Below are 13,736 nucleotides of genomic sequence, written 5' to 3' on the forward strand. Positions count from 1 at the left end.
CTCAGTGCCCTTCTCAACATCCTTTCGTGGAGTATCTTCTGTGTTAAAATGTCTTCCCCAAATTCTATTACGCGTTAAAACACGGTTGTTCCAGGCAGCAAGTCCGGATCAGGGCACTGCACCCGTTTCTCCACACAGGAACGCGGCGGCGTCGCCCACCTCGGTCCCCGAGGTGCCGCTGGCGAGCCTTGCCCTGCCCCCAGCCCGCTCCTCGCCCGCGGCGGGGCCGGCGCGGCCCCCACAGCGCCACGGGGCCGGCTCGACCCTTTCCCTGAGGTAGCTCCGCGCTCCCCGCGCCGTCCTCTGCCCCCGCGGTGCTGCGAGAGGCAGACCCTGCCCGCGGCGGCAGGTGCGGCCCCTCACGGCCCGGCACCGCCCCCCGCGCGCTGCCCGCCTGCGCGGACCCGCCCCGGCGGCGAGGGCGGCGCTCGGCCCTGCGCTCATGGCGGCGGCGGCGGCGGGACGGCCCCGCGGGGGCCGGCGCTGAGCGCCCGGGGTGGCGCGGGCGCGGCGGGCGGGGGCAGCCGGTGCGGGCGGCGGGGCCGGGCAGTGGCGGAGCGCGGGTGAGCGGCGGGGCGGGAGCGGCGCGGGGCGGGAGCGCGACCGCGGCGGCGGCTTTGTGTGCGCGGCGGGGGAGGGGAGCGGCGCCGCCGCACGTGGGACTGGCCGCGGGCAGCGCTCCGCCCTCCGCGCCCCGCGGCGGCACCGCCACCGCCGTCACCCCGGACACCTCTGACTCCCACACCGTGCCCCGCGGCGGCCTCGGCCCGGCTTCGCGGCTGCGGGTCCTGCCCCGCGCCCCTCCCGCCCCGGCGGGACGCGCTGCCCCCTCACGGGAAGGGTCGTGGCCCGCGTTAGGCGGTTCTCGACGGGGCACGGCCGGTGTGTGACCCCGCGGCGGGGAGCGGGGCAGCCCTGCTGGTGCTGGGGCACTCTGGGCTCTCCCCGTGTGCTTGGGGTGCCCGAGTTCCCCCTTCCAGCGGCGGGGGTGCCTGTGCGGAGTGAGCCCTGGCTCTCCCGGAGTCTCGGGATCCCGAGCAGGGTCTCTTTGCCCCTCATGGGCAGCGGGGCACGGGGGCCCTGTACCGCTACAGCCCCGCTGAGGATGTGGGCACCCGACCTGTCGGGAACAGCAGGGTCCGGGAGGCGTTTGAAGCTTCTGGGCTGTACAGAACATACCAGCTCCCCTGTGCAGCTGTGGGATGATCTCTAGCCCCTGGGGAAGGAGTTGCCCCCTCTCCTGCGAGTGCACCATAGGCCTCCCCGCACAAGGTGAGAGGTTGAAGTTTGCCCAGAAGGTCACCATGGGTAATGCTAATGGTTTTATTTTTCCTGTCAGTGAAGTAGAGAACATGTCTGGGATCAAGAGAGTGATCGCAGAGAAGGACCCCGACTATGAGGAGATCACCATCACACATCCCAACAAGCGGCACAAAGCAGCGGAACAGTCAGGTAGGAGCTGTGGAGTTGGAAACGCTGTGGATGTGCATGCTGTCCACAAACCTTCAGGAAAGGGCTGGGGCAGGAGCTAAGGGGCCAAAGGGCAGACATTGAGCAAGACAAGTAGTGATACCTCTGTGTAGCCAAATGAAGATGTGCCGTATCTGTAGTCATCCCTACCTGCTATCTGAACCATAAATAAAGTGTGAGGATGCAGCCTTTGGTGTCCGATAGCAGCTGAAGCACGAGCTCTCCAAGGTCCCAGCCATGTGCTTTGGTTCCTGCTGCTTGCTGAAGTATTTGACGTTGCACCTTCCCAACCTGAGTTGTGCTGCAGCCTGTATATCTGTTTTGCAGTTGAAGTCTGCTCTGGGAAGGATTTGTTTATGTTTTGGGGGATGCGCAGGTTGCAGTACAGCCTGGGGAGGGGAAAAAAATCCATGACCCTGCAGTACACAGACTGGCTCTTGGAAGATGACAAATGTTTACAAGAGCAGGCAGATAAAATGGAAAGGAGCAGTGTAGAAGGGATAAGTTAGGGAGAAGGAAGGGGCCTTGAAACATGCAAGAGAGGAGGAAGAGGAACCTGAATAAAGGAGATGGGGACAAAGAAGTGTAGTGGAGAGAGTAGCTGGATGAGTAGGTTTGCATTTGGCACGATTAGATATGCTTTGGAAACCAGCCTGTTGGCAGAGTGCCTGGGACAGGTTGCAGTCCTCTCTGGGCAAATGAGAGTGGAGCTTCTTGCCCCGGGGACAGGGAGTAGGCCAGTGATTTTTGGCATAGCACAGCTAGTGAGAGGATCATGATGGGAAGAACTGATGAACAAGGAGGTGAGAAAACCGAGGCTGGCTGTGGGATCTGAAGATGATCCAGGAGTAGAGCAGGGTGCCGGAGCTGCCAGTTGGAGAGGGACAGACGATGGCTTCGTGGGTGATGTTTTGGAGGATGGTGTACAGCTGGTCAGGTCTGAGGAGTCTGAACTCTGAAGTGAATGTGTTGCTGGTCAGGTCCTGGCTGCCACGTGGGGCAGGGGCCCTCACAGTGGGGCCCAGTGCAGCTGTACTGTGTGTGGCCGTGTCACCACTCCCAGCTGCCTGCCCTGTCTGGCTGCCAGAAGTCACCACCCTCTGTTCTGAAGTGTCCCAGGGACTGCAGATGGGATTTTAAATCTGCTTCTGAAGCAACTTCTTCAGAAAGTCTTGATAACGAGCAGGCAAAGTCTTAGGGCCCTGGAAAACTGTCCTTGCCAAAATGAACTTTCTGTTCAGATGATTCCTCCAAATTAGCTTCTTTCTTCCTCTCATGGAAGATCTCCGACTTTCAATTCCTGAAGTATACAAATTTCACTAACACAGTCTTAATGAGGGACTGTGGTTGACACAAGCTGGGCAAAATACGAAAATAAAGTGTTCTTAAAAGCCTAATATAACCACAAATCCTAAAGTGCTTTAATTGTCATAATGTTGGTGTGGCATGGCATCATGTCTCAGGGAAGAGATGGAGTTGTCCCCGTCTGAACCATACATCTCATAACTTCATCTGTTTAGGTTTATTTCAAGTGTAGCCTTACATGTGAATTTCCTAGGCATGGCTGGAGGTAAATTATATCCCTCTGCTTTTTAATTTTGCCTTAGTCATACAGATTTCAATGTAATTCTGTTTTAATGTGGGCTTGAACTATTGCTGATCCTAGAATATATATGTGTATATATATAGGTATGTGGAAATAAGTAAAGATATTTAGGATACCCCCATTGCATATAGAGGTGTCAGTTGCCTCACTTCTGTTGTAGGTACCTTATCAGACAGTACGGTTATGTATGCTGTCTGGAACATACCAGCAAGGTTTTGACTTGCTTTTGATTTCTTTACTCTTTCTATTGGGATATTAGAAACCTCTTCAAACAGATACATACCTCTTAGGAAAACATATGCTTGCTCTGAAGCTCAAGCCAAAGTCTTGGTGCTGTTGCATTCTATTCCATGTAGAAGCAATGTGAAATTTTTCCAGAGAAGCCCAGGCTGCTTCTCTGATCTGCTTTGCAGTGGAGTCACTGTATTTCTGGCACAAGCTGGAGCACCTTTCTGGGCTTTATTCTAGAAGTGTTAATTCTTGCTTTGCCAGATTCTTACTTAGAGCTTGATAAAAATAGTTCTTGTTTGAACCCCCGTGAGGGGTAATGGAGGTGACAAAGGAAGGTCAATATTAAAAGCTATGGTATGTGTAAAGCAAAAAGAACAGTTCTTCCTATGTATACATGTCCCAGAAAAATACAATAATGTGCCAATTTCATTCTTAGCCACTAATTTGCTGTTAGGTATTTGCACAGTTTGAAATCTTAAACTACATACTTTCCACTGAGGTCAGTAAACTCCTGCTGAAAGGCTAAATTTTTTTGACTGCTGTGCTGGAAGGGGATTTTGTAAGAGATGGACCAGCTTTTGATAATATAGTTTCCTTTGTGAGTAATAAATGGTTTGTAGGCACTCCAGAGGAGGCTGTACTTCGTGCCAGTGCTGAACATATAAAGTATGGGTTTGCCTTATTATTGCTGCGTGATGTGGTGTAAATTTCCTGCATGTGAATCTGGCCAAGGAGAGCAGAAAAACGTCCCTGGTGTTCCACTCGTTCCTGCGCAATCACGGCGGTAACTGCGCTTGGCCGTAGCGGTTTGGAGTTTTCCTCTTACTGTTTACAGCTTCACTGAGACAGAAGTAAACAAACTGGTCCTGTTCTTCCGATTTTCTGCTATTTGTCATCTCAGACCTAAAGAGCTAAAAACAGCTCTCTACATAAGCCAGCTTTTAAGGATACATGTGGTTTTTGTTAAGGCAAATAACTTTCTTTTGCAGGAAAATGATCCTTCCCTTTTTCTGTGTGTGTGCTGAACTTATTATCCCTTCACTTCTCACTCTGTAGTGATCTCTGATTTTTCTGTTTTCAAATAGAGCCTCAAAAATAGAAGTGTAAATACTTCATTCTTCTTTATTTTCCATGTGTGACCTCCTACAGCTCGAGATGTTACTGTGCAGAAGATTGAGACTATTATAAAAGAACAGTTTGCTGTCGAAATGAAGAGTAAAGAACATGAAATCGAAGTTATAGATCAGGTATAAAGGTTTCGTTCCTATCAATACCTGAGATGCTGGTGTATGGGGGTTTGGTGATGGCTGCAGTGGTTATTTTTACTGTATGTTACCTCTTCTTTTGGCAGCGCCTGATCGAAGCGAGAAGGATGATGGACAAGCTGCGTGCCTGTATTGTCGCCAACTATTACGCATCTGCTGGTCTCCTTAAAGCTGGAGAGGTAAAAATTACTCTGGGAACAATAAGACTAAGGGGGATTTTTGCAAAGAAAGGCGTAGAGTTCACTGGCTATTCAGCTGATATTTGTTTTTGAGATGTTATTTAACAAAATGGGGGAATGCAAACTGCAAGTGGGGTGCCAGTGGGAGGGGAGACCTGTGCACCACCAGCTGGGCCTCAGGAACTTGGCAAAGAGGAGTCTTCAGGGAGCAGTTGAGAAGTCATTCAGCATCCCCTGGTTCTGGTTTCTAAAATACTCTGCTTTTTTTTTCATCGGTTTTTGTATGACAGCACCTTTCTTGTCAGACACTGCACAGTTTGTCCTTGCAAAGCCCTGAAAAATGGGGAACATGCTTTCCCATTCCACAGGAGGAGAGTGGAAGCAGATGGGTTTTGGAACTTATCAAGAAAGAAAAAAAAATTAAAAAAATCAAGATTTCAAGAGTTTTAGAGGGTTAGGCAGTGCCATGAAACCATCCTCCCTTTAACCTGGCAGCCAGTCTGTTGAAGAGTTGATGAACAGACTGATGGCAGCAGTAGAGCAGGATATAAATCAGGGAGATATTACAGGGAGATTAAAAATTCACAAGATTAAAAGAACCTCAAACTTTCTTAGTTAAACCCCAGTTCTGAGCACTCTGCCCTTAATGACTGCTAACTGTAGCATGTTCATGACTTGTGCAGGCTCCCAAATGCCATGTAGTTCTTTGCCAGTGTAGGTATTTCATTACCATCTTTTCATTTCAGGGAGTTGATCTGATTTCCAGTAAAGATCTGAGTTGATTTTTGGAAGTTGCAGATGGGTGCTGCAAACATGAGTTTCACTGTAGTCCCATAAGAATTTCTCATCCAAGCAGTGGCTCTCGGTGCTGATCCTGGTTTCCCTATTGTGATTTCCACAGGGCTTGGAGTGGGGTAAAAAGAAAAAAGTTCAGCTTGTTTTTCTCTCAATGAACTTAAGTTGAGCAACAGGCATTGGAAAAAGTTGTGGAAGCATTGGGAGGCTTGGAGATCCCTCTGCCCCCCTTGATTTTTGTCTGGGCAGCTGAAGAATGTGAGCTAAGTTCTGATCTTTGAAAGTGCCTTTATCCAATGCCATCATGTGTCTACAAGAGCTGTACTGTCCCTTGTTCTGCCATGCAGGGTGTTTGGTTTTTTCCCTGCTGAATTTCACACTTCATAGAAATAACACATTTTGTAATTGTTTTGAAGTATTCACAAAATTCACTTACTGGCATCTCCTAGCTTTATTTAGTTTTCCAAGTAGTATTTATGATATTATGGCTACAATAGCTGTGTCTTCAATTGCATTTTTAATTTTTTCTGAAAGTCCTGATTTGCATGCAGGTTAAATCACTTCCTTCTTATTTTGAAATTGTTGCTGGTTTCAGTTTTCTTTGTTGTCTCTTTTTAATTGTGGCTCGTGTATGTTTGACTCGGCAGGGAATGATTGTCTTGTTTCTCCTTCTGGAAGAATGGGAGTCATTGTGCTTTCATTCAGAACTTCTAGGAAGATGATTTGCAAATTCCTAACCTGTTCTCCTAAATAAAAACAATTCTGGAACCCAGTGCTGCTGAGTTTTGAGGCTTATGAGGACTCATGATTACAGTTTATTATGTTTTCCCACAAATTACTGAACAAGGTGTTGGTCACTTTACTTGACAAGAGGTAAAGCAAAAGAAGAGGATCTTGGTAGTGGTTTGGTTTGGGTTTTGGGTTTTTTTTGGACGTGTGTCCCTACCATTGGATGTATGGATATAACTCTCATAAGCAGGTAACTGAGAGTTGGTAATTGCTTCACTTGTGTGTGTAAGGGACAGTTGGAAAGAATGTTTTCAAATGATCCTTTAAAAGCCAAGATGGGACAATGTTTAACTCCACTCTTGCTACCACCTCTTGAAGGCAGTTCTGCTGTTCCATAGTGGTGCTGGTGTCTATCCCCATGCAACCCCCTCCATCGTGTTGGCAGAATTTTGGATCAGGGAATTCACATGGATGAAAAATAAACCTGCAAAGGAAAAGAAAAAAAAAAAAGAACAAAACCAATAATAAACAAAGCAACAAATAAATCCCAAGTTAGTTTCTTAGTTTGTTTTCCTTTGTGACCTGCCCCCTCCCCATGAATAATTGTGCCAGCTTGGCTGATCCAGGTGGTTTGGGCAGGGAAGAAACCTCTTTCAGCTGGTACTGCCTGTCAGAAAAGTGTCAGTGCCACTCTGGTGTGTCTGTGGCTTCAGGAGCTGGAGCAAGGCTGTCTGTCTGACAGAGGGGGGTTTTCATCAAACCAAGGTGACAGGGAGGACTGGTGGCTGGGACAAGTGACTGAGGGACACTTGCTTTGAGTGATGGGTGTTTTCTTTCTACTTCTGAGGTTAAAAGCAAATTCAGGAATTAAAAAAAGGGCCTTTGTCATACTAAGGAAGAAAAATAAAGAGATGTAAACACTTGCCCGCCCTGTCCTCCCCCTTGCAGGTTTAGGAGGATCTAAGATTAGCTCTAAGATGTCCGTTTTGAGGAAAGTTTGCAAGCTTGTCTAAGCACATTATTATTTATCCTCTGTTAAGCCTTGGGAGCAGGCAGGGTGCTAATATGTGTAGCTTGCCTCACAGGTTTTGACAAGATGACCAGTGAGTATCAAAGCTATAGAGCCTGATGCACTTAGTACCCTGATTGCCTGCAAGAGCTGGGCAGCTGTGGCCTTCCTGTGTGTGGTGGGAGAGTGTAGGTGTCTGCATGGGAAGAGATGATGTTACTTACAAAGGGGCACTGTAGGTATTTGAGTAGGCTGCAGTCTTCCTTTCCAAAACCTGATGGGTTTCTGAGATCAAAAGGCCTAAGGGAACAGATTCAATTTGTGGTGCTGTTTGTGTAGAACCATTTTAAGCTTTTATCTTCTGCAGCATATGTTTTTCCTGCAGGGCAGCTGATTAAATATTTGATCTTTCTTCATACATTGACTTTTTCTTCTCTGGTGCAGCTCCTTTTTTATCTGGGCTGCAGGGGTATAGTGACCACATCTGCCTCCTTCCTGCAGGGCACCAGGTCATGTGATGCGACAATTCTTAATCACCCTTCAATCAAGAAATTCTTGGAATCGCCCTCGAGATCCTCATCTCCAGCTAACCAGGGCTCAGACACTCCCTCTGCCAACCACTCCGAGAGCGACTCGCTCTCTCAGCACAATGACTTTCTCCTGGACAAAGACAATGGCAACTTGGATGCAGAGGAGCGGCTGGCAAACAGCCTGGACCAGAGACAGAGCAGAAATGCTGGCCGGGTAAAGTAAAACTCGAGTGGTGGTCGAGTTGTTGGAGGTGTGTGCTCTGTGGACTCGGTGCTGGCACCAGGAGCTCTTCATGTTTTCACCCACCTTGCTGAAGATCTGTTTCTTGCCCTCTCCAACCACTTGCTCCCACTCCCTCAGCCTGGCTTTGCTGTAAGGCCACCTGAAGTGTCTGTGACGTGGGTAACTCCTCTTAACTCAGCCCTGCCCAGCAGTGAGCTCAGCAGGCCACAGGGAGAGTGGTGGCAGCACAGCTCTGCTGCTGTCTGGTCGTAGCCTCTGGGCTAGGAGGTGCTTCAGAGCCTGAGCAAAGGGCTTTGCTGTGTGGATGGAAGTCAGGTCAGGAGGGCAGAGCCTGGAGAGAAGAGCAAGATGTGTTTTTAGGAAGTAGTGCCTGACCCTGGGTGCCGATGGGGACTGCGAGAGCAGTTGATCCAGTGGAGGGGTTTGGCCTCCTCAGCAACCTGTAGTTGAAAACAGTAACACCAGTGGAGCAGCTCACCCTGGGAGTGTGAGCTGGTAGAGCCTGGGTGCATAGTTTGAGTTGGTTTTCTCTTTAGGGTGCTGCTTGCTGTTTTACATCGTAGTATCTCTGTTGCTCAGCTGTACCAGACTGACCCAGGTTAAACATACCTTCTGTTGTTTTTCCTTGTGCTCTTTTCTGGGTTATTTTTGACCTGGATCCATTCCCTTTATGGCTCACCGTGCAGCCACACAAATGCTTCACCTGTTGACTGCAGGTAGCTCCACGGAGGAGGCTCACTCACTGTCTGCAGGTGAAATGTGCCTTAGTAGGTGAGGTGAAACTCTTCCATCTCCTTTCCTCATTTAAGCAGTCAGGCCTGAGACGAGTACAGCCCCTAACCCAGGGGATGGGTATATCTCAGTGAATATGGCTGCATTCTGCAGGTGAGCAAGTTGTAGTAATACATGGCAGAAAGGGGAATGATTCTGCCTCCACTGAACAGTGTGACACCACTGATAACAGGGCTGCAGTTTGCTGAAACCCTGCTTGGGGTCTGTGCCAGAAGGCAGATACACCCTATGGGATGTGGACCCACCTACATCGTAAACCACCAGAGCAACAGAACTTGTTTCTTGCACTGAGGGCATTGATGGAGCAGCTCCATTGCTTGGGTGTAGCACGTTGGTACATCTTTGACCTGCAACCTGTGGCCCAGAGGTGACTGAGGGAGTGTTAAGGAGCGGGAGCCATCCCAGCCTTCCATGGCTTCTTGCTCCACTTTGGGGCATGGCTGACTTGACAGAGGAGAGCTAATGGTTCCTAGTGAATCCACTGCTCCCCGTGCTGACCCTCGTCTGGAGAGAGCTCAGTGGAGTGTGCTCCAGGAAGCTGCAGCTCCAGCTCTGTTGGTCACTAGAGGATGGCAGTCCCTTATTGTCCAGACATCTGCTTTATCCAAGAGTTGTAGAAAAGCCTCTTGTTCCCATGCAAACAGCAGTTCCATTTGTGTTGGCACTGTAGGTGGTCATATCGTTGTCATATCAGGGAGTCTTGGCCTTGGCCCCAGTAATAGCTGGGGTTGTGTTACAGGGTTGCTGGTTGTATTGTGCCCCAAGGATTGTGGTGGATTTGCAGGTTCACCTGGATGTCAGTGACATGGTGTGGCTGCTGCTGTCCCTGCTGAGTTGGAGTTGAATTGCTGTCTCAAGCCCAGCCTTGACTCTTCACCATGAAGCAACACCAGAGTCCCTCAAAGCAGCAGAGTCTGGGAAGGAGAAAGATTTAGATTTTCAGCACCCACTTGTGGGAGATTTACCTTTTTTTTTCTGATTAGTGACCAACATGATGCCATTCTAGCAGTGCCTGTTTCTTTCAGATAGTGCAGTGGCAGTGCTTTAGAAGCCAAACTGAAATCATGGCTCAGATCCATGTGATGTCGCACAATGTCCGCTCAGTCAAGCTGTGCCGCGCACTCCTGGCTAGGTAGGATAGCACTGTTCCATGCCTGAGTTGCTTAAACATGTCTGGATAGCAATTCAAATATTTTTAGGGATCATTTGTTGTTGGTCTTTCATTTATGCAGGTCTTAACAGCACCTTACATTTCTAGCACCAAACAAAATGATGTTTAAGAGGAATGTTTGGGTTTTTGTTTGCCTTTTTTTTCTTCCCCTACCCTCAGGACAGTTCGGGTGTTTCAAGCTCTCAAAAACCAGGACAACGAAATGCCGGACTGTCAAATGATGAAACTTCACGGCTTTATGTGAAGAAAACGATTGTGGTTGGCAACGTTTCCAAGTTAGTATCCAGAGCCTGAGGGACGGTCCTTTGTTTCAGGATTAAATGGAATAGGAGGTTAAAATTAGGAGGCAAATAAAATTGCTAGGCTGTCACAACATAAGGTGTTGCCCTTGAATAATCACTGTAGCCAAGGCAGCTCTCCTCAGGTGTCTGCATGAGGGTTTGTTTTTTTTTTTTTTTTTTCTGTGGGAGGATCAGGTGTTTTAGTAGTTGTTTTATTTATATATGTATATATAGGGAGGTTACGTCCTGAGGACCTCACTGCCACTGTCCAAGCTCGCTCGGCCCCGGCAGATGAACCTTAGGATTAAAGGGTGAGCTCAGCTCAGCGCACGCTGTGTCTCACCTAAAAAATCCACTGCACAGGCTCGAAGGGCAAAGACCCTTCCCAAATCTTCGTTCGCGAAGACTGGCCATACCATATATAGGGAGGTTTTAAGATCTGTTTCTCTCAAGGGAAGTATTTCAGCCTTTTTTGATCAGTTAGAAGTCTGAAGCTTTCCCATGAAAAGCTAATTCAGTGTGTTGATTAATTGAATTGGTTAATTCAGTGTGTCCCTAGAGATAGTGTGGGGGTTTTATTAAACAGAAAAAAAAAACCCCAGTGCACCAAATGACTAGAATGAGGAAAACTGTGACAGCCCAGAATAATCTGAATAAATTAATTTTTACAGATTTTATTTATATATTTTTTAAAATTGCCAGGTAAATATACATAACTTTTGAACTTTGAGGAAATTAGTGAAGAAAGGCATTAATTTTAGGAAACTATGGACAATTCCAGGTTTTAACTCTCCACCCTGGCACTACTCAAGTCAATCTTTTGCATAGAAAGTATCAGGCATTTGCTGACAAAGCCTAGTCTTAGACTTGCATCTTGAAAATCTACCTAAGGCTGTACCCAGAACTAAGTATTGACTCCGAGGTTTCTTAAAAATTCCTGTATTGACTCTGAAGTTTCTTAAAAATTCCTAAGAATAATTGTTTTTATTGTATAAATTGTATTTATGATAGGAGAGTTGTTGATGTGTTCTGGTGTGGTTTTGCTTGTGATATCTCAGAATAGGATGGGAAAAGGATTCTGGCTGCGGTAGAATGTTAAAATTAAGTCTTCCCAATTAAGAGCCAAATGTTAAAATAGGTGAATTTCATATGGCCATTGTGCATTAAAACAGAGTAAATGTGTTAGAAGAGTAGAGTAGATTTTGGGACCTGTATCTGCTCCTGGATGAACTGTCAGAGTAAGGACGAACAAGCGAACTGTATGGGGCAAGTTCCCACAGGCATTTTACCATCCCCAGTTTTTTTGCCTAAACTTTCCTGAAATGCTTTTTGCAGTATTTTTCTATTCAGGATTTTTATCTTGTGTTTGTTTTTTTACTTTCTTTGCCAGGTACATTCCCCCTGACAAGAGAGAAGAAATGATCAGTCAACCCATAAATGGATGGTGTACGTCCGAGGCTCTCGGAGAGAACCCAGCATAAATCATTTTGTCAAGAAAGTTTGGTTCTTCCTCCATCCCAGTTTACAAACCTAACGACCTGGTAGAAGTGAGGTAAAAAGGAATTATTCCAGTCACTATTCCAGTCCTTATGCTTGCCAGGCTTACAGTGCCAAGTTTCTTGGAAAGTTAGCAACTTCTTTTCCTGGTTTAGTATTCCATGTCTGTATTTAACCTCTGGCTTGACTTGGCTTACTGCAACATAGTACATTTTATGTAGAAAATGTGCCAAACACGTTCAATATTTTTTGTTTGTTTGTTTGTTTTGTTTTAATTTCTTTCTGAGAAAAATTATTCAGTTGTTGCATTTCATGTTATTCATGTGGGTTTGTGCATCCTGGCCTGTATCAGGAACACTGTGGCAGCAGGACCAGGGAAGTGATTGTCCCCCTGGACTCAGCGCTGGTGAGGCCACCCCTGGAGTGCCGTGTCCAGCCCCTCTGTTCAGGAAGGACATCAAGGTGCTGGAGCAGGTCCAGAGAAGGGCAACGAGGCTGGTGAAGGGACTCGAGCACGAGTCCTATGAGGAGAGGTTGATGGAGCTGAGGTTGTTTAGCTGGAGAAGAGGAGGCTCAGGGGAGAGCTCATCACTCTCTACAACTCCCTGACAGGAGGGGGGAACCGGGTGGAGGTTGGTCTCTTCTCCCAGGCAACCAGCAGTAGGACAAGAGGGCATGGCCTTAAGCTGCACCAGAGGAGGTTTAGGTGAGATATTAGGAAGAAATTTTTTACGAGAGAGTAATGAGGCATTAGAATGGGCCTGCCCAGGGAGGTGGTGGATTCTCCATCCTGGAGGATTTTAAGATGAGACTGGATGTGGCATCAGTGCCATGGTCTGGGAACCACAGCGGGGTTGGATCAAGGGTTGGACTTGATCTCAGAGATCTTTTCCAACCCAGCTGATTCTATGATAGCAGGACGTAGCAAACTTCTTTGTGTTTCTTGTGTAACCAAATTACACTTGACTGCTGTCTTTTTGTGCTTTTTTTCTCAATTTCCAGTATCTGATGTCAGTGCTGTTTGTCTTCTGGTGTAATCCCATCTAGTTAATTGATTTCTGGTGTCAGAGTCCCAGTCATCTTAGTGAACATTTAATGTTCTGGACTAAAAACAGCTGTAAACCTCTCCCATTTTGCTTTTGTTGCAAAACTGCATTGGGATTTACAATAACAAGCTGGAATACAAAGTAACAGTAAATGTTACCAATAAATACACACCTCTTTTTCAGCTGGAAAATGACAGTGGTTAATTTTTCCTTGTTGTCTGTATGTTGTTCTTAGGTGTTATATGAAGCATGTGTCTTCTCTCTGCTCGATAGGGAACAGAAAGAAGTGATTGCAAAATGCTGCACTGAAAGCTCACCTTGCAGCTGTGTCCTAGGAGCTGGCTTGGGGTTTTTTGAAGAGAATATTTTTCATTTGACATATGACGTAACACAGCCTTTTTTCTTTTTCAAAATAAGACACTTGTCTCTCATCCAACAGCTTTTTATCATTTTCTTCCCTGTTCCCCTTGTGTAAGTTAAAGTATGTTTTCAGCTAGTTTCCAAAGCCATAAAATTTTCATTGCTGTGATTGCATTCTCTTTGTGGCGAATAGCAGGCCTGAAGATAGCTTTAATTGTCTGCAAGAAAATCAGGCTTGGGCTTTCTGAAAAAGAGGGAGATGAAATCTATACCACTTCTGCCTCAAAATGTAATCACTATTTGTTTCCAGAGAACCTCCATTTCACCTGACCAGGAGAGGCTGGGGAGAATTTCCAGTGAGAAGTACAGCTACACTTCAGGATAGCCAGAACAAGAGGATTGATATCATACACAATTTGAAGGTATTTGAACAAAATACTTTAGAGAAAGGCATCTAAATGAGCTGTCCTGCATAACCTGAAAGAGGCTCCGCTTGTGTGTGTGTGTTTCTGCCTCTTTGTGTTGTGTGTG

The 13,736-nt window shown here is 47.0% G+C and overlaps 1 protein-coding gene across 1 annotated transcript in view; it reads left to right on the forward strand.

Annotated features, from left to right (window-relative positions):
* The first annotated feature begins 523 nt into the window (after positions 1-523).
* Positions 524-13,736, forward strand: part of YEATS2 (YEATS domain containing 2) — a 48,633-nt gene continuing 35,420 nt past the window's right edge. Inside the window, 10 exon segments of the mRNA XM_032697269.1 lie at positions 524-563; positions 1,340-1,452; positions 4,457-4,554; positions 4,659-4,751; positions 7,786-8,028; positions 10,181-10,296; positions 11,693-11,715; positions 11,718-11,824; positions 11,826-11,854; positions 13,516-13,627. Coding sequence (XP_032553160.1) covers positions 1,353-1,452; positions 4,457-4,554; positions 4,659-4,751; positions 7,786-8,028; positions 10,181-10,296; positions 11,693-11,715; positions 11,718-11,824; positions 11,826-11,854; positions 13,516-13,627 — 921 coding nt within the window. The 5' untranslated portion in view covers positions 524-563; positions 1,340-1,352.

The sequence above is a fragment of the Chiroxiphia lanceolata genome, chromosome 10, assembly GCF_009829145.1.
Source record: "Chiroxiphia lanceolata isolate bChiLan1 chromosome 10, bChiLan1.pri, whole genome shotgun sequence".
NCBI lineage: Eukaryota > Metazoa > Chordata > Aves > Passeriformes > Pipridae > Chiroxiphia > Chiroxiphia lanceolata.